Consider the following 20,966-nt stretch of genomic DNA (forward strand, 5'->3'; position numbering starts at 1 on the left):
TTAAATAACTATTTGCATTTCATTTAGGGATTGTATTGGTTGCCATATAATCGTTTGCTCTGCGACAACCTATGGCGACAAACAGTAAAGGACCCTTTTGTAGTCCAAATTGTACTGGTAATTGTAATCGCCCGGCCACTGCTACTAACTTTTTGTTACTATTTTTTCATACCAATTTAACCTGTTTTTTAGTATTAGGACAGTTTACAATGTTTTACTCTCATCCTTAACTTAATACATAGCACTAATGATTATTATGTTTATAGTACAAAAAATACATCTGCAGTTTCTTTCAGTCGATGGCTCATACAGTACATTACTACAGTAGTCAATGTAAGCAAGGCCTCTTCTTAAAATATTGAATCAATTCCTGGAATTCATCGTGAGAGTCCTCCAGTCTGGCTGAATTGATTTAGCTCATGCTCACAATGAAATTATGACTATAACAAAGCACAGCATTGCAGGGATGGCGAGAGATGTGGGTGGATATTGTAAAGCTGCTTTACTTAAACTGAATCAAAGCAAAAACACAAGCAGACAAGCATGGTTTGGTAAAAAAGATGAATGTTTTATTTTAAGAAGTATTTCATGTTTTGTTTGCTTTTAAAAAAAAAAAAAGCCATCTGTCATGTTCTCACTGCAGCTCAGCAGTGTACAAAACACCCCTTAAATTTTAAGTGGAAAACAGGAATAAATGGAATGTTATGGTAAAACGTCTCTCTTCTGGGTTAAAAGAGAACAGAGTAATAGCAATGTCCAATGGTGGGATCTAAGCCAATCAGCAGGAGTCAGTACATGCTAATGACACATTTGGTGTTGAATCAACTCTGATACAAACTGGTCAATGCAATGCTAACATGTTACTTATGTATTGTAGGAAACAGCATATCACATAAACTTTTATCTGTAATGATTATGCTAGGAAACCTTGGAGCATACATATTAACATTTAATTCACTTCAAGGCACATTAAAAGATATCTCAATCAGCTAACAAATAGGTACCAACATGTATGCTATCATTCCCCTAACTAGAATTTAATCCAAGGTGCTTTGCTCACACTTCTCAATTGCATTATTATAGCTTTGGATTGGTCCCAGTCAACTGAAAACCAATTTAGTATGTTGTATATGGGATACAATTAAAAAGTCAAACACAACGCAAAGCTACTATGACTATCATTTTGTAATGCAGTTGTCTGTTATGTCAGAGATACAACAGAAAATACATTCCACAATTTTATTTAATAGCTTGCCTGGCTGTTACTTTCCAAAAATGTACAGCTTTGCTTTGGTTTCCTAAAAAACAACAGTGGAACAACCTGAACATACGCACATGAAACCATCCAGTGGGTAAATACCATAGACAGTAAAAGGTAAATACACGCACTACACGGCGAGGGATCTGTCCGCTTGTATAATCCATGTGACAACCAAAACCTATGAAAAAAGGTGCTCAAATAACAGAAAATAAAATGTTAACATTCTAGCAAAGTTAAAAACATCAGCAAGGCAGCTCCCCCATAAAGTGTCCAGTCACACAAAAATATATGTCTGGCCGTATTGAGATGGCCCTGCTAAATGTGAATGGAAGAACAAGTGGTGCTCTGTAAAACCTCCAAATGCATGCATGCACATTTCATTACAGAAAAACAAAAACTTACATAGCTGACCTCTAGTCTTTGACGTTTTCTACACACCTATGGTAGAAGGGACAGTTGACACTTTCAACACATCATTTTGAATTGCAAAATGTAAAATGTGTCCACAGATGATCAACACACATCTGACCACTACAAATAATGAATGCTAAAAAAACTTGTCAGGATTATTTTTTATGCTTTGTACAGCACCTTCAGTAAGTTTTCTTTCCATCAATTTGCTATGGTACTGTACATTCATCAACAGTGACAAGAAGGAAAGAAAATCATCGTGCTGGCACCAAGATCCTGAGATGTTTCTATTTTTGTTAAGATCTTACATGAAAAATATACACACAATCATTTGATCTAGCGCTCCTGCATTTTGAGCTTAAGAAATAAATACCCTCAGTTATGCACATATTACCATCTACATCTACTTAGAGAAGTACCTAATGCCAGGTACTGGTGCAAAATAGGAGTCAGTTTTAAGTGACCCAAAGTGTTTCACTGGGAGTACATCCAGCACACCAGCAGGCCAACAGCCACAGCTGCTCCTGCACCAACGTTGAGCAGAATGGGTCTCCAATACAGCCAGTTGTCTCGTTTCCTCTCCGAGTCTGTCAGTCTCTGTTTCATCTGCTGGACCTTCTGTGAAGTGCTGGCAATCCTATCCTCACGGTGTCGCTTTCTTACACTGAAATAAGCAAAATTGTGAAAACCCCATCAATCTCACACAAAGTGCCACTGATGTGCCAAAGAATTGAAGAATTATTAAATAAAACATATTTTTCAAAAGGTGGCAACCACAGTGCTGTACTTCTTAAGAAGATGTGAAGTCCTTTTTAAGAAGACGTTAGCAAGACCCAAAAAGGGCTTACTTCTTCTTAAGGACAGCACCGTTGTTGCCAACTTGGCCTTTGTTTGTGTTGTGACGGATTCACTTCTAGTCTCTTATCTTTTCAGATGAATTTAAATAAAAAGGTTGATGTTTGATAATTTAATCATTTTCAAAACATTAAAAACTGTTACTGTGTTATTTCTCTTTCAAAAGGCAGCAATTAATAAGACATTCAAATCTAGTATTCATGTAATTTTAAACATTAGCAGTAAAAAATAATTGGATACTAATCAGGACAATCATGAAACCGTGACAATTTTTCAGACTATAATCGTACCAACAAAATCTATAATCGTTGCATCCCTAACTGTGTCCTTTCTTTACAGTGAACCTGACTAAATTCATTATAAGAAGTCTTGAGCAGCTACTTACTACCCCAAGTTCTCTGCCATGTTGGGGTCTTGGCTGTCTGTCTCTTCTGCCAGCAGGGGGTCTCGTGCCAGCAGGTGTTCGACTGAGGCGGCCAGTGGCTCCAGACAGGGTTCTGGCTGACCGTTGGGCCTGCTGTTGTTGAGGTGAGGTCTAGGTGGAGGGGGTGGAGGGGACAGATCTGGCTCCAATACAGCACTGGGCATCACTCTCTGCTTGTTCCAATACAGAGGATGAGACACAAAGAGGCAACACACAAGGATAAGTCAGAATCAGAACAACTTGCAAGAAATCAAAAAAGAAAAGTGAGGGATGAACTGGCGATTTATGACCCTAACCCACTTTATGAACTATATCCTGCATTAATGCAGATCCCCCCCAATAGGCCCATGTCACACAACAATTGAAGATCGGAAGAACGTCTGAGTGGGGATCTGGCTCTTCCGGTTAGCTTTTTACAATGGCAGAGCCCGATAGATCCGTAACCTGCTTGAAGTCACCTACAACGATGCGGTTCGGACTGTAAACGAACATGGAACGGGAGCAGAGAGGGAGGGGTTTTTATTAGGGCCTGAGCGCCGAAAGCGTTGAAGGCCCTATTGAATCTGAAGGAATTATTATTACTCTTTATCTGGTAAATGAATTGCCTTTTTCAGGGGCTTATCATATTAAATATATATCTGGCAACAGGAAATCAGCCTGATATGACAAACATCATCCGATTTACATGAAACTTATGTGTGGTCTACATGTGAGACTGAGAGTATAATTTAACCACGCCCACCCGCTCAGGCCACACCCCTTCCATAACATTCGAACCGTTTAAGGTAGTCTTTTGTAAGTTGTTATTGAACACAGCAGAGAGTTCCTTCTTCATTGGTGATACTTTGGCGTTAGGGAAGCCTTAATTTAAAACCAGAGATTATTTCTAAAATGCAAAATGTGAAATTATAACCCGCCATGAAGTAGGCAATTGGTGAGTATGGAGTAAAAGTACTGGCAACACTGTTGCATGCGGTTCAAAGTCGAGATCATGTTTATTTTCTCACAATCAACTATGTCAACATTTTATGTTGATGCACAACTATGTATTATTATTATTTTATTTTGATTGCGGTAAATGCACATCTTAAATAATAGGTAGTTGCTAAGTGCACATGGTGAATGGAGTAAGAGAGAATGACGTCCCAACTGGTGCATACTTGTGTGTACTGCTCATCTTTTTCCATTCCATATTTCGTAAAGTGTTCTTTCTGCCTTATTTTAGGAATCATCAGAAATCATTACATTCATACTGTTCAAACATAAAAAAACTGGTGTCCAATAGAAACAATACAATCAAAGATAGAATGGAATAGAATCAATAACTATAGTTACTAAAACATAGTTGTTGTCACAACAACAGGCTGAATACTGGGACCCAACTTTAGTTCTGACACACATTCACTCAAACAAAGTGAATCAAAGAGTCATTTGACTATGACAATCCAAAGGTGCGCATTGCAACAGGAGAAAGAACACTGGAAAACATTGAATTTAACTCAAGAGAGAATCAACCAACACATTTCTATCTCAGTTCACTTGAAGAACAAGTAAGGTGTGAGCTGAAGGACAGCGAGGCGATGCTTACCCAATGTGAATCTGAGGGGAGAGTTCACCTGATCCACTAGACATAATATTTACATACATGGCATCTGATTGGAGGCTAGACTCACTTTGTCCCACAGCAACATTAATAGAAAGTAGATGTGTGTACATTGTTTCTGTTAATATTGTATTAAGTGTCCGTTTTATTATAAATTTCAGATTTATCATAAATAATTGAACATGCACATGTATTTTAAGTTCCATTAAAGAGGGGTGGAGGTGGGGTCACATTTGAGCATTTAAAAATTTAAAAAACTTCAAAGTAACGCATTAGTTACTTTTTGAAGTAACTAGTTAGGGCTTGAGCGCTGACCGTGGCAAAGGCCTTATTGGAACTGAAGGAATTATTATTCTTCCGGCAAATGAATTGCCTTTTTGAGGGGCTTAACATATTCAAAAACCTTTTGTCATAGGGCATGGGCGTGGCGGGGCGGCCATTTTGTGCGTTTCGCCATTAAAACAGGAAGTGGGTGTAACTAGAGGATTCATTGTCCGATCGGCTCGAAACTTTGCAGGATTCACCAGAGTCCGCCTCCTATGCGTAAGCCACGCCTACTTTCATAACTGTTGACCAATTTAAGGTATAGTCTTGTGTGAGGTATCAATGAACTCAGCAGAGACTTCCTTTTTCATTGGTGATGTTTGACCCGCCCCCTATGATTCGTCCACGCCCCCTTTCAAAGATAGTGAAGTGTATGACGTAGAGTCTTTTGTGACGTATCGTTAAACTCAGCAGGGAGTTTCATCTTTGTTGGTGAGGGTTTGGAGTGTCTGAGATCCGCACAAATGCACGGTCGCAAGTAGTGGTGTTTGCCAGTAACACCGATGCATGCACATTAGCGAGGGCCTGCCCAACGCTGTTTGCATCGTTAATTTTTATTTAATTTCTGTCAGTTATTCAGTCAAATATTTCTAAACAATGTTCTAAATACATAGGATAGATAGGTTTGGAATTGTTTTTGCAACACACAAAAATACTGTTGGGTACTGGGAACCGAATTTCAAGTACTGATATTGGTTAAGATGCGAAAGAGACCGGACACTATTTACAGCGGAGCGTTCAAATGTGGTCAAAACAATATAGCTTAGCTGGCTTATCAACGCCAGATACTTGTGTAAAATATAGCAGCTGTGGATGAGATGGAGGCAGGCTGCTGAAAATCTGAGGTTTTGGCGCAGGTGAGTTTCCTTTGGTTCTGGCTAAAACCTCACGTACTGTCAAAAAAACTGACAGTGCGCATTGAAAAAAATTAAATTATGTCTGAATTCCATTTTGCTGCTTCCGTTTCAGGGTCCTTTTATTGTGAAATCTGGCTCAGTGTCATGGCTTACTGGGACACTTAAATGAAACAAACTTTTCCTACTAGGACAAGTCAAAAGGTCTGCTCTGAAAAAGGGTGCCAAACCTATTCTTTACGATAGCTAACTCAACTAGATGCAATGAGGCCCAGATATACCACGCAGTGTATGGATATAATAACACACAATATTAAAGGCTGGCAGAACTTAAACGTAACACCTTTGGCTGCCAGTTTCTTAGTATGTGTTATATGCACAAAATGCATTGAAACAACATTCAAATAGCAAACCTGATTTTTTTGTGACAGTCGTGGTCTTGTGAATTGTAGTTTTTGGCTGTTCTAAATTTCGTCCGGAGATTTATTGTTATGTTGCCAGACAGAGTAATTCTAAAAAAGGACATGTGCAAGAAGTATTGTTGCTGTCAAGCTATCAGTTTTACTTTCACACTTTTTTTCAAGAGTAGGTATAGGCAGAGTTGGAAAGTAATGAAATACATATACTCACGTAACTGTATTGAGTAGTTTTGTTTTGCATTTTGTGTTTAAGTAGTTTTTAACCCTTGTATGGTATCCGAGTCAAACTGACCCATTTCAAATTCTTACAAGAAAAATGGTAGGAATATACTGTTTTTCTACCTGAAAATCAATGGCCTTACCTTATTTTCTGTGATAGAAATGTATTCCTGACTGAATTCATAAATGTTTTCTGGATATGACCACTCATGTTTTTTCCATAGTGAATTTTTAACGTGAATTATAACCTTATGACAAAAAATTCCATTTGTAATTGTGTTCTAGTAGAGACTGATTGCATTTCCTAACACATTTATACGTTATCTCAATTGTTTGAAATTGAGATAAAGACAATATTTGTTAATAGATTATGAAGTAAAATTTTATTTAAGAATTGTTTTTAAAACCCCAACTAAGTCACAGGGTCAATTTGACCCGAGGGATATGAGAGGATCCCTAAAGTGAAGACAATACAAGGGTTAAAATCTGTTTTTTAAAATGTACTTAATTACAGTAAGAGTGAATTATTGTATTCACTACAAATCCCATCCGTTATTGAGTAAAAAAAAACGCATCCATCGTCAAATGCATTCTGATATGTGTGCATTAAAACAAGCAGTAGCTTACATGACTGGGAACGATACAAACAGGATAACCAATGGACGCTGGGGCAGATGAACTCACACTAGTCTTGTTACTGTAACTAAGTAGGCTACCTTTGTTAAGTGGCAAATCCACTTAACAAATTATGCACTTACCTGTAAAGACAGGCATAAACATGTAGAAAGCGATATTTCAATCTGTTCTGTCTGCTCAGGCCACTCTTGTCCACTGCGGTGTTCTACACAAACACAACTCTGCAAATAGCAAATTTTTACAAACAAGCTTCAAGTAAAGCTGGTGGTTTGTGGTACAACTGTTTCACAGTTTGCCACAAAACTTGAATTTTTTTTTAACAAACCATCCTCTCCGCTGGAGCGGTAAATCTATTGATGCATTAAAAGACCAAAACAGATGCATGTGGTTATTTAACATGTACGTGAATGACGCAATGTTATGCTTGCCTTCGTCATTCTTGATGATGCGTGTTGTATTATTTTGCAACAGCATCGTTTCATTGCAAATAAGGCATACATGACAAATGCATAGTTTGCTTAACAGTCTATTCATCATTAAAGCTGGTAGTCTGGGCTATGAATGTTAGTCAAATGTTTCAGCAGTGTGAATGGTAAAGGGAGAGCTCAGTCTTTTGGAGAGGATTGTAGCATGAAATGTCATGTGTGACATGTGTTATGTTGTTATTACATGTGTATGCATTTGTATAGGAGTGTATACATTTGTATAGATTTTTTTCTTTAATTAAAAACAAAACAGTTTTGGATTTATGACCCCTTCCGCCTCTGCACCAAAGCTCGTCAGAAATCTCTTCACCCCTTACACGAAGTGATTTAGCAAATATTAACTAGTTGTGTATATACTGTATGTTTCAGTTGTTTGATTGGGTCTTGGTTTTGACTCGGTTCCGCCCTGTCGTACTCTTGGTCTGGTCTCGGTCTCTACCTCTCAAAGGCTTGGTCTGGATACACTGGTCTTGGTGATGACTTGGTTTCAGTTTAGGTGGTCTTGACTACAACACTAATGTAACTATCTAGCCTTGTTATACCTCAATGACCAGGGTTGGACCCTGATTTTTTTTGCAGTGATTACATTCTACATTCATCTAACACTTAATTTTGTGCACACTGATTTCTCTTCCTCTGCATTTATTGCAGCAGCTGGAAAAGGTAGTAGGATACTTTGGTATATATTTTTGACAATTTTTAGATGAAGGGATAACATTTATCTTTATTTGATTTCATTAAAAGTAAAGTTGGGCTTTGCTGTTGGCTTCATGGCTCAATTAAACACAAAAAAAGAGAAAAAAAAGAGATATTTGCTAACCATCAGTTGCACTGAACTGCAGTTTGGAGACGTGTGTGTCTCAAGTGAGAACGGGGGTGCAGAGAGAATTTAACCAAATTTATTTTCATACATTTACTTTCTAACACTATAAAACTCTGCTACTGCTCCACATAACGCTCTGCCACATGCGCCCCGTTCTACTGTTGTTGAAGCTGCCTGTAAAAAAACAGCATAAAGCACAGTGAGACAAAACCGGTGTTTCATCAAAGTGTGCAGCGGACTGCCCCACTCTCTTTCCCCACCAATCACAAAACTTTGTCCTGCCCCGGCTGTTAGCGACTCTGGTCCTGCGCAATTCACAATGAATCGACCCTTGTCCTACCCTGATCCAACCCACCTACCCACCCGGGTCGCAAAGATCGAGGAGGGTTACCCCATTCATACACACACAGTCAACCTGGGAATAACCCTGACTGAGCCATTGACGTCAAAGGGGAATGACTGAGCTACCTCGGCTGTTGACTTGTCTGTCAGGATGAGCTTGGCACCCTCGATGACAGCCATGTAGGAGAAGCGAAGCTGGTCAGGGGTCTGGATCAGGCCCATGCGATATTCCCTCATGTCCAGTAGCACCTTCTGTATGTCCACTGATGATGGGTCCCTCCTTCTGTCCATCTGAAAAACAGATTTACATGTTTAGAATACAGATTAAAAAAAGGCTCTGCAGTTAGGCTTATGTTTGTAATTATGTATGGTAATGAGAAGTCCAGGGTTTCCAGATTGGGTCCCTGCTGTTTTTTTTTCTACAGGGATCATGATACCGAGACACAATCAGAACTGAATAAAATAAAAAAAATAACAATAAGGGCATAAACATGGTCCCCGCAAGAATGCAAACGCACATTAAAATGTCTGTCCCAGCTACCCAATGAGCTCATGCGTATTTGCCAGAGCGTGTACAACCAAGGCTGAGTCCTTACAGCAGTGGCCTGGGTTGGAGACGGCCCAGGGCCTTTGCTGCAAGCATTTCCCTTTTCACTCTCCCCTGTCTTTCCTGTCTGTCTCTCTCACTATCCACAAAGCAAAAATGATGAAAAATATCTTTAAAAGTTATTTGCTTGTCATATTGTGGACAGACCTGACAACGCATGATTTCAGACTTTACAGATCAAGATCATGATGTAGTGATTACTTTTGGGTTATTTTCCATGTAGCAAACCAGAATAATTTAGCCAGCATGGGATTTGTGGAACGTTATGTTTTAATAACTTGTAGTTGTAGTTTGGCCATCAAAATGAACACCAATCTGAAAAAGCTTTTAAGGTTAATTAGCTGAAATGAGGTCAGTGTGAGACACTGGAATATAACAGTTTTTGATATTTCATGTCATTAGTCAGAGACTTTTCACTTCCATTTCTAGACAACATATTCTATCCTTGTTTACTTCCTGTCAGCCAATGTCATTTCAGCACAATAGTGTCTTTTCTGTGGACAAAAAAAATATATAATAATTTCTTTGGTTGCAGTATGTAGCTGAAGAGAACAAGAATGGGTCACAAGAATGGGTCACAAGAATGGGACAAACGTACATATGGGCAACCTAAAAACAAAATGCATCCGGCCACGGTTATTGCCGGCAATCATAAATACGCCGATGTATACAGACATGTTTAGCTAGAGCTTTGCAAACTAGTCAGCCGTGGTTGATTTGAGCAGAAGTGAACGCAAAAAAATAACAAGGGATTAGCTTTCTCTTGTTGTTTCACGTCAAAATGTGCCTAGCAGCAATGCTCAGACTGCAGCTTGCGTTGCTTTTGCGATTTTCAATGACACATGAAATTGATCTAGCATAGCTAGAAGCATCTGTTGACGCGTGAGCCATGTTTCTGTCCTAATTGTGACTGGGTGTGGGCGGACAGCCGTTATCTTGATATCTACACATGCTTTTAATTTTCCCTTAAAATTAATATGTGTCAAATATAATTCAGAAGTTATTTTACTGCTTCTTAGAGCAGCAAGTGTACAACTGGTAGCTTTGGCTGTCTAAGGGGAACAAGGGGCTTAAATTCCCATCGCGTCACATCACATATTTCCCCAATATAGTTAAAAAAAACGATTTTTTAATTTAACATTAAAGCCCTTAAAAACATGACTTCAAATCTTCTGTATTTATCTATTACATTACATATTTATTACTAAGTAAATAAGCAAAAGTCAAAGTAAAAAACAAAAACATCTTTAGTTTATTCATTAAGAGTTTAATACTAATAAACTCAGCTTGTCACATTTCAGTTTCAGAGTTGTTAGTAATTCCAAGAAAAACATTTCCCCTCTAAACTGGTTAGATGGTTTCAGGTAAAAGACCATTTAGACCACATTTCCAATATTTCATAAATATAGTGGGGCAGATAAGGGGGGAAATCATTTACAAGTGGATACAGGCACCAAATGTGGTGTAATTGTCCCTCTGGGGTCAATAATTTGAAAATTATGAGGGTCGGCAGGACAATATGAGTGCAACTGTCCCCGGTCCATGCCGGCCAGGGTAAAGACTTCAGTCCCTCTAAAAAGAGACTGCTTTATAGCAGTTTTAACTGTATAAGACAAAATGTGCAAGAAAAGCATATAAAGACTATTTTAAAAGTAAAAACCAACATATGTGTGTGTGTGTGTGTGTGTGTGTGTTCAAGCCTGGGAATTTTGAAAAGAACCTTGGTGACACGCTGTCCAAAAGATCTGCCATAGATCACCTTTCTTGGTCCATCCCAACTCAGAAGGACTCAGGTATTTCTGGCAAATGCAACTTGCCTCGTAGGCTGAGCGCCTTACATGCTGCTGCAATGCTGTTTGAGTAGGAGGAATGGTTTCATATGGCCTTTGCTTTCTGGCAAACAAGTCCAACCTGGCTTTATCTATCTTCCTGATTTGCTGGATATGTCTTACAACATGACCACAAACTTTCCTAAAATCTTCATGTTGCTGTCATCCATTCTTGGAGGTTAGTGGCTGAGCTGGCTGAAGATTTCAGAAGCTTTGTCTAATTTGTTCCATTTTTGCCAAGCAGTCTTCTTCCCTTTGCCATAGAAGGCTTAAAACATCACAGCCAGAGAATGGCTGAAAGAAGACAATACTCCTGCTCTTATCCCTTCCAATACACTGATAGAGGTCATGAAATCTCAGGTTCAATTCTTGGCCAAAAGCAAGCAACAATTGTTGCAGGCCAATGTCCTGAAGAACTTGCAGAACACTGACTGCTACAATAACAACATCTGTGTCACTGGCTTTGACAATGAGGTTTTTGCTGCCATTTTTGGCTGCATGTGGATAATATCCTAGTGTCAGCTTCCTCATGACTACATGGACTTACATCATCTAGGTTGATGGAATTGTTGTTGACAGCTTGATCCTCTTTGATCACTATAACCACATTTGGTGTTCAAGTTTCTGCAACTCTGTCAGCAAGGAAGTGGAACAGTTCAGTTTTATTCTCATCATCTCTGAGAAAGGTACGCCAGCTTGTGGGTATTTTGCCATTGCTGGTCACTTTGCGTCTGGCTTCATGTCTTATCTTTGGCCTTGCTTCCGCCCTCAAACTTGATTGTTGGAGCTGTCGAACACTATGTCTGTTATTTTGTATTTCACAGAGTACGCCTTTGTTTTAGGGAGAACGTCAAATGCAGAGTAGTAGTCAAATGTTTTTGAGCTCCATGGTGGCAAACTGTTCACCAGTGCTTACCCATCAATAATGAGGTTTTCTTTTTCTGGTTCATTGGGTTTTGACAAGAGACTCAAGGATGGCAGCCAGCTGAGATTTCTGTCCACTGTGGAGTTTCCCCACCATCACTCATGCAGTAGGGAATGGCTGATTCTCATGTCTAAAGAACACCTTCAGATCACCCACTCTGCTCTGGCATGACATAAACTGTTTGGAGAAGAGCTGGCAGTCCTCTTGTGGTCTATCATGTTTAGTTCAAGACATAGAATGGAAAATACATAATTTTGTTATGGCGGAATCCAAAATGGCCACCACAGATGTCAAGAAGCCTACATTTATGTTGTGTGTGGTATCATTGTAATTGTTGCCCATCAACATAATTCTTTATGCAGTTCAATGTTTTGTTCAGGTGATTTCATGCAAAATACATAATTTGGCTATGGCGGAAAGTAAAATGGCTGTCACGGCTGACATGAGGTTTATTTGAAATACACTTTTTTAAAAGAGCACAACCCACTGAGTAATTGTGCCAATTTAGGTGCTTGTATCCAGAAGTGAACGATTTCCCCAAAAAATTGCACTTATCTGCACCAGTAATAAGCAACTACATTTAGCTGAGAAAACTGATTTTAAATGAAAGCAAAATTTGTGGGCAGTGTGTCCAGATCACGGTGTTTAGCTTCCCTTCATGGCCTTGCTTTCTGTGTAGCAAAGCAGCTCCAAATTTCCCAGGTATTCACTGATTCACATTTTATCTTCAATGCACAAACCAGTGAAAAATAAACTATGCAATAAAGTATAATAGCAGCATGCGCCACAACTTCTATCACAGATAAGATGTTTGTACTTACTTGATAAGGGTATCAAGTAAGTACAAAAATCTTATCTTAATCTATGGTCAAAGCTTGAATCTCTTGAGTTATGTCTTAACTCTTTGTTTTGAACTTAAACATTAGCCAACATTTTTGTTATTTTGACTGCATTTAGTAACATTCCTCCTGCCCTGTTCTCACCAGGACCAGGCAGGTGTCCACCAAGGCGAGGGTCCCTGAGCGGCCAATCCCTGCGCTGCAGTGCACCACTGCGGGCCCGTGTTCCGGTCCCAACGAACCAGACTCCCGAACCTTGAAGAGGAAATTGAGGAAGGAGGCTGGAGATTCTGGGACACCAAAGTCAGGCCATGTGGTGTAGTGAAAGTGGTAGATCTTCCTTGACTCCCCCGTCTACAATAGAAAACATGGAATGTCGGCCATGATTGGGCTGGGCTGATTTGTCACTTAGAAAACATCACACAACCCATGAAATCACAGCATTTATCATCTCTATACATTCAGATTTAGATGCTGGGTTTTAAAGCGCCCATATTATGCAAATTTTCAGGCTCATAATTGTATTTTAAGGTTGGACCAAAAGAGGTTTACATGGTTTCATTTTCAAAAAACACAATATTGTTATTATACTGCACAGATCCTGTTATCACCCTGTGTGTTTAGGTCTCCGTTTTAGCTACAGATTGAGCCATCACACTTCCTATCTTTGTTGGGAGTCAAACATATGCAGTAGCTAGGTAAGATCACATCAGCTAGATAACTGGTCAGCACATGAGCTAGATAATTGGTCAGCACAAGGGAGAATTAGCCGGGAGACTTCTTCTAAACGAGGGCACACTTGTGGAATGCCTGCAGAACAGGGACATGTAAATTGTTCTTTTGTAGATTATGAAGAACTAGTGTGTGTTGTAACAGTGTTTTGCCATTGAGAACAAACTAGCTTGCTAGGACGAGGACATTCAGAAACCCGTAACTCACTCAAAACGAGAAAAGTTTTTTTTCCAAGTTTGTATACGTGTGGAAGCACCTGAGACAAAAAATAACACCCAATATAACAACATAACAATACTTTAAAATAGTTACTGACCCTCAAGATAATACAAGTTAAGACAGGTTAATAAATGTTCAGAGCCAGTAGCTGCCCTGACAATAAAGTCTGGATTAAGTAACACAAGCAAGGCAAGGTAAAGAACTGAACTAGACACAACGCAGTTTTTAACCACACAAAATACCATCTCCTACTCCACATTAAAAAAAAAAAAAATAGTCTGGCTCTCATGCTCACCATTGTGTTTTGCAGTTGTAGCACTCGGATTGTGTAATAGGATTGGTCCTCCTCTGAAAGTAATCTGACAACAAACCCTGTATCTGTGAAAGACATCTGTAGCTCCTCTGTGGTGGGCCAGTACTGTGCACACTTTTCCTGTTGAGACAAAAATGTATTTACTTAGTCTTGGATAGAAAGCCACATGCTTCCAGGCTTGAAAAAGATAAGCTGGCACATTGATTGAAGAACCACCATTGGATATTCACAGACTTCATTTGTAAAATGTTCCTTGAATTGAGGGCATCTATCTTTGTTGAGAACTATACTGTAAAGGACTTGACAGATTGTTTCTAGGGGTTTAACCCTTGTGTTGCCCCCTGGTCAAATTTCAGGCCCCCAGGGTTACAAGGTGACTAGTCTATATCCATGACACTCCACTTCTGTGATTGCTCCGTTGCTGCAGGAAATTCCATCACATGTCCCCGTTTTGTCCGGATGTCCGTCACCTTCCACTTTCTTTGCGTTGGAATTTTAAACTCTGATCGATTTATGAGGACTACAGTTAATTGGAGAACTCTGCAGCGTAAATCAAAACATCTAGCTAGACTATCTGTCCAATCTGAGTTTATTGCTGCAACTTAAACAACTTTTGAACATACACATGTTCCGTTAAAAAAAGAAATTTCTTTCCCGAGGTTATTTAGCGGTTAACGTGGCTCAATCCGGCATTTTGCGCCACCCATGACGATCGTTTTTGGTTAAAAGACATGCTAATAAACCAAAGCACTTTTTTCTACCATCCCGGAATTCTGTGTGGACTTGCCCAGACCTTCTTTGCAGCCCTGTGGAGGAGGGTTTTGCAATGCCAGACTAATTCTGGCACTACTTCATTTATGTTTCATTTCAGGAAACCCACGGATGCTAATGGTAAGGTCACAGGGGGACAAGGGAAACGAAAATAGTAGGCTAACTAAATGGAATGGGGATGTAATATAATGTAGGCTACTGACATACAACCACATTGCACACTTTACATACCTGAGGGCCAATTCGGGGTGGGTTTTGAATAATTTACAATCACGTTATTGACTCCATCTGTTAAAAGTCTGACCGGAGTTATTGGCCATTGCCTTTCACTTTCCTTTAGCTTTTAGTTGTTCATTGTTTATTTTCCTTCTTTTCTTTGATGGTCCTTTACCAGTATTAGCCATAGCTACAATAGATAATTTCTAAAATAACATTAAAATACAATTAGGCCTATATAAAGAATTCTCCTGCTTCCTTTTACCCGGTTCAGCTGGCTGAATACGCTAACACAGGCTTTTCCAGTGTTACAAAGAAATCTTTGACCCTTCAGAATGTGTTACTGTAGCTCCAAAGATCTCAATAATTTTGAATTATTTTGAATAATTTACAATCACGTTATTGACTCCATCTGTTAAAAGTCTGACCGGAGTTATTGGCCATTGCCTTTCACTTTCCTTTAGCTTTTAGTTGTTCATTGTTTATTTTCCTTCTTTTCTTTGATGGTCCTTTACCAGTATTAGCCATAGCTACAATAGATAATTTCTAAAATAACATTAAAATACAATTAGGCCTATATAAAGAATTCTCCTGCTTCCTTTTACCCGGTTCAGCTGGCTGAATACGCTAACACAGGCTTTTCCAGTGTTACAAAGAAATCTTTGACCCTTCAGAATGTGTTACTGTAGCTCCAAAGATCTCAATGCTAGATGGGAGAAATTCTTATACATAGTGGAAACTATCTAAAAACAGCGTCCTTTTCACTGTTTGCTGTTACAGGTCATTTAAGACCATTGTATGAAAAATGACAGAGCTCCAGAAACATTAAAAAGTTACGTGTAGTCATTTTAACATCTGTTCAAGCTCTTTCAACTCTAATATAATGATGGTTAGTTTACTAAATAAATATGCATCATATTTTAATTATTGAATATGCAATGTAACCAGTAACATTTCTCTGTCAAGTAAATAGTAGTAGTAGAATGTTTTACTCTACATAGAAGTACACAGTAAGTAGCATACAGTTCAATTACATATTTTGTGAGTATTTTTTTTTGTGCTCTTGGTGTTTTTTCCTGTGAACCAGAGTGTACTTCACCAGTGTTTCTGACCAAAAGTAGCTGTAATTTGGGTGTGTGATGCAACTAGGCTATGTCATGGCACCTGTATTTCTCAGGACCCAAGAAAGTTCAGTGTCGAGTGTGACGTTGTTTGTATGAGCGGTTCTTCAGAAAGCTATTCCAGTAGCACAGGACAAGCAATCTGCCAGAACGAACAAGTATGATTTGAACAAGCACTGTACTATTATAATTTATAAATACATAAAGAATTGGTCTTTGTCGACATTCTGTTGACAAAGTCAAACTAACATAGACAACATATGCTAAGTACTCTTGTGTAGCAACAAAGTCTAAAAAGATATGACACCTTGAAACGGTCAGCAAGCAAATCAATGATCAGCAGGTGCTGAAGTGTACTTACAGATCCCTTTTCAATGATTCTGTTGAGCATTATAACAGCTTTGGAACACTGCTCCCAAATCATCAGCCAGAAATGACCACAGGTATTCCTCAATGGCCCCTGTGGAAGCAAATGAAAGAAATGTACAGTGCAGTGTTTCCTTTAAGATTTTTTTTAGCAGTGGGGGCAGGTCTGTCCGAACAGCAGCCCCCCAGGAACACAAAGAAATGTATTGATTCACCTCTATTCACACACAATTAAGCATATATTCAGTTGTGTCATGATGTTAATGATGAGATCACATACAATCTTGTCATCATGGCACAATTATACTTAGAATAAAACAAACATAAAACTAAAATGTAAATGAGAAGTAATTAATTTGTATTTCAAGGTCACAAAATGGCTTTTCAAGTCACATATTAGCACCTACTGTATTTTATTACCCTATTTAATATTGTTGTAGAATTTTTATAAAACTATACTATTTCTCATCCTATTTTATGGTACAACTGGTGTTCCTAATGAATTGGGCTAGGCCTAACACCATATCAATGTGCAAATGTAATTCATTTCAATTCAATTTTATTTACAGTATATAGCGCCAAATCACAACAACAGTTATCTCACAGCGCTTTTCATAAAAGAGAAGGTGTGGACTTTAATTTATACCTAGTTCTATGTCAGGGGCCATGGGGGCGAGAATACAACTAGCATCATCATCAAGAATGGCGTCATTCATGTGCATATTAAGTAGTCACATTGGTTTATTTTGATCTTATAATACATCCATAGATTATCCAGCAGATAGGATGTTAGTTTAGCCAGAAGTTAAGTTTACAAGAATTTGTCAAAAATTCAAGATTTGTGGCAAATTAAGATAAAAAGACTACAAAACAGCTTTTGTTTTAGCTTGTTTCTCATCATTTGCTATTTAGAGTAGAGTAGTGCTGTGTTTGTGTAAACAGCGCGGTGGACGAGAGTGGGTGGCCCACACAGATCAGACTGAAATATATCGCTTCCTACATGTGCATGCCTGTAGATAGGTGAGTTATATTGATACAAATTTACTTTTAGGTTTTATTGTAGCCTACTTTGAGCAACGAGCTGAGAGGTATGTTTTTGTCAAAATCATTTAGATATTTAGTCATATCATTGAAAATCTTTTAAATAACAACAACAACAACAACAGGAGCCTAGGATTTACTGTACCCATCCTACAACACACTACCTGAACACCTTTTTCTAGTCTCCCGTTTCACGTTCCACAATGCTGTCTTTGGACAAAAACGTCACGGCGTGAGATCAATCAAACAGATAGCTAGCCAGCCTGTTTATGTTTCTTGTAATGTTAGCCTCAGTTATTTATTTCTTACCTTTATATTGGTGTCTGAGTTTCTAAGCTATCTCTCGTAGAAAGCAAACGTTTTGACAATAAACTCCATCAACACTATGTTTAACACGGTGCGGAAGGTGCCAATAACCTCTGAATAGTTCTACTTGTTTTTAAATTTCCATGTGAGCGCCAGCCAACGAGGGCTGCATTATGTGGGCAAGCTCATTTAAAAGGCAACTGCAACTATTGTGCGTCTGCCCTATTTCTGATAGCGTGGTGGACAAACAAAAACAAAACAAAAGTGAAATCTTCAAGTCGGGTACATCCCATGCCCCTTATTTGATAGCTCCTTGGTTGAACCAGAAGTTGTTCTGTCCCTCCACCGAGAAGACTGTCTCAAAGCCCTTATTTCTACCCCAAGGACCAAGGACCAAGCCTCAAGGAGGGATCACGAGGGAGCTATAGCCAAGGAAATACGAGAGCAGCCTTGCCGGCCATGCAGCTGAAAGCCGTTGCTAACTCCGTCACCTAACAACTGACAATTTCACGTGACACTTATGAGGAAAGGATGCCTCCTCCCTATAAAACACATTTGCTTGTCTGATCTCCTTGCATTTGTTCCTCACATCTCTCCAGTGCTTCCTCAGTGGTAGGGACTAAGACGCAAGGAAAAGAGGCAAGTGAAGGAGACTGGGAAGCCATTTAAGCAACATGAGATGCACTGATGATCCACAGATTTATTCAACATATACTCAGACATTGTTTGTACTGCGCCGTACCTGAGAAAGAATGTAAGCTCTTTGGGCTTCTTCCACCATGACTAAACTTGCATTGATGTAGTCATTTTCACAGTTTTCAAGTTTTACCCGACTGTGATCATCTGAAACCAGATGAGAGACCATAGAGCAATTACAAATCACAAAAAATGTCATTCACAATGATACAAATTTCAACCAAGAACCTTATTTGTCATAGGACTCACATGGGCTGACATCTCTGTAGCGGTTCAAATTCCGATTCACTGGAAGTTTTGCCACCTTGTAAGGATAGTCACTGGCTTGGTTACGGATTTCCTGTTAATGACAGACAAGTAAAAAGTTAGGAGTATAGCATTATGTTGATTAAGAATGAAAGAAGCATTGGGTGAAAAACTAGTGCATAGATATAACACACCTCCAGCGTGACTAAAAGTGGTGGCTAGTAAAACAGTATGCATTTTGTGCTAGATTTGTTGAAACTGTCAACAATAACTGACATACACTGCTGTGCTTTGTTCTGATTGTCATCTGTGAAATCACTGTATTGCATTGTCGAGTGAAGTTTCTTTTTGCATATAGTTTTTATTGTGTGTATGTGTTGCGGACAAAGACCATCTCCACAAGCTGGAACAATAAGTTTGCTATCTTTTTCTTTTTAAGTGACATATAAACTAGAACTATTAACAGATAAAACAAAAAATATATAAGTAGACTTTGGCAGGCACCAGAATAGCTTCCGCTTTTAAGTAAACATCAGGAAAAAAAAAGTCCACTTCTAATGAAATAATAATTACACTCTGAATATATGTAGACTTTTACTTTACTTAGGTCTCATCCTTTTGAAATGATATCTCCATCAACTGCAAAATATGGTTTCATTATACAGGCCTGGGGCATTTTCTAACTGGAGTTATCTACTATGACAACATTTTAAATCTAAACTGAATGTTTATGGTGTAACTGCTATTTAAGTTTGATAAATGTTTCTGTAATTCTTTACAACATCTCTAATTAGCCAACATGTTGTCCTCCGGTTAGTAGCGTATATATTACAGGGTCTTACCCGGAGTTAACCCCGAACACAATTATTATGAACCAAATGCTGGGCTCTCATTGACAGCTGGTGGTGAAACACATGTGCTTTTCTCTGGAAGTCCTGATGAGTTCTCAGAAACTGCAGCTGACGTCTGCAAGCGTCACCCAGCATTAGCTAACTGAGCTCAACTATGAAGAATGCCGCTGCACGTTTTCTAACGTTAGAAGCTTTCTCGCTACGGAAGTCACGTTAGCGACTAGTAGCGCGAATTGTTAGTTTGTCATTCGTATTCACTATGTGGATAGTACTATGCATAACCTCTACACAATTTGATGAGGTCTATAAGTTATAACATAAGTCGCATAGAAGACTAAAAGTAACTAGCTAAATAAGGGGAAAGGTGTCTAGCTAGGTATCAAATTTGCTAGCTAAGTAAGTTAGCAACCGATCGTCATAGAAACACTAGAGGCCCAATGTCCCGACTTACATTGTAAAGGTTTTGCCATTTCCCAGACGAATCAATGTCTTCAAATTCTTGCTCCATTATGTCGTAATTAGTGCCCTGAGACAATTGCTGGATGATCACAGAGCGTTTGTGGCACCGTTCACTAAGTTACTCCTTTCTGTAAGCCATCTAAACAGCAGCGTGTGTAACCCTGGGGATCCCTGCGGGGAGTTTGGGTCCTGCACAATAATGAATGCACGCCTGCACGCTGACTGACTTGGGTTGCCAGTTACGTTTTTTCCCCAAAGGTTTTTGTCAACCTACCAAAAAAGATAACTCGATTCACATATTGCTGTTCAGATGTTTTATTACACACATCGACATATATCAACATTGAGTCTTGCAGTAAACGGAATTCGAATTTTTAAATCTAATTGGTTTATCTAACCTGATCAATATAATTATTAACATATTTAAAACTCGTTTTCCCACATTATACAGAAGGCAAGATTAGAATAACAAATAAAGTATATAATCAAAAATATACATCTTAAAAACATTGTTGGCACACTCCTCTAGTCTTAAAATGTTAAAATGAGCGTATAAGTAGTGTTATAAATTAACGGTAAATATTCTACCGAACCTGGCAACCCCGGTGACCGGAGGATGGCAGTTGAGCAAATATGTTAGCAACAGAGTTAATTAATTTTTTTAAAACTATTTTCAAATTGTTTAAAATTATATTATATGCTTTTAGGTTCGACATGAGACGTTTCAAAATACACAGTATCACAAAGTAGCTTGCATGTATGACTGATCTCAA

General features: G+C 38.7%; 1 protein-coding gene across 3 annotated transcripts; it reads right to left on the bottom strand.

Annotated features, from left to right (window-relative positions):
* Positions 1 to 613: 613 nt before the first annotated feature.
* Positions 614 to 20,442, bottom strand: ptpn2a (protein tyrosine phosphatase non-receptor type 2a). 3 transcript variants are annotated; one of them, XM_034873851.1, is made up of 9 exons: positions 20,186 to 20,442; positions 18,887 to 18,977; positions 18,684 to 18,784; positions 16,590 to 16,688; positions 14,103 to 14,240; positions 13,001 to 13,210; positions 8,783 to 8,947; positions 2,913 to 3,130; positions 614 to 2,336 (listed from the first exon to the last, which is right to left on the bottom strand). In XM_034873851.1, exons 1-9 carry the CDS (start codon positions 20,240 to 20,242, stop codon positions 2,147 to 2,149), a joined length of 1,269 nt encoding a protein of 422 aa, XP_034729742.1. In that variant the 5' UTR covers positions 20,243 to 20,442; the 3' UTR covers positions 614 to 2,146. The 3 variants fall into 3 exon arrangements, with proteins under 3 accessions (XP_034729742.1, XP_034729740.1, XP_034729741.1); XM_034873849.1 differs by having other exon boundaries at positions 2,913 to 3,133; XM_034873850.1 differs by having other exon boundaries at positions 8,780 to 8,947.
* Positions 20,443 to 20,966: the final 524 nt, after the last annotated feature.

This window comes from Etheostoma cragini, chromosome 6, assembly GCF_013103735.1.
Source record: "Etheostoma cragini isolate CJK2018 chromosome 6, CSU_Ecrag_1.0, whole genome shotgun sequence".
Taxonomy (NCBI): Eukaryota; Metazoa; Chordata; class Actinopteri; order Perciformes; family Percidae; genus Etheostoma; species Etheostoma cragini.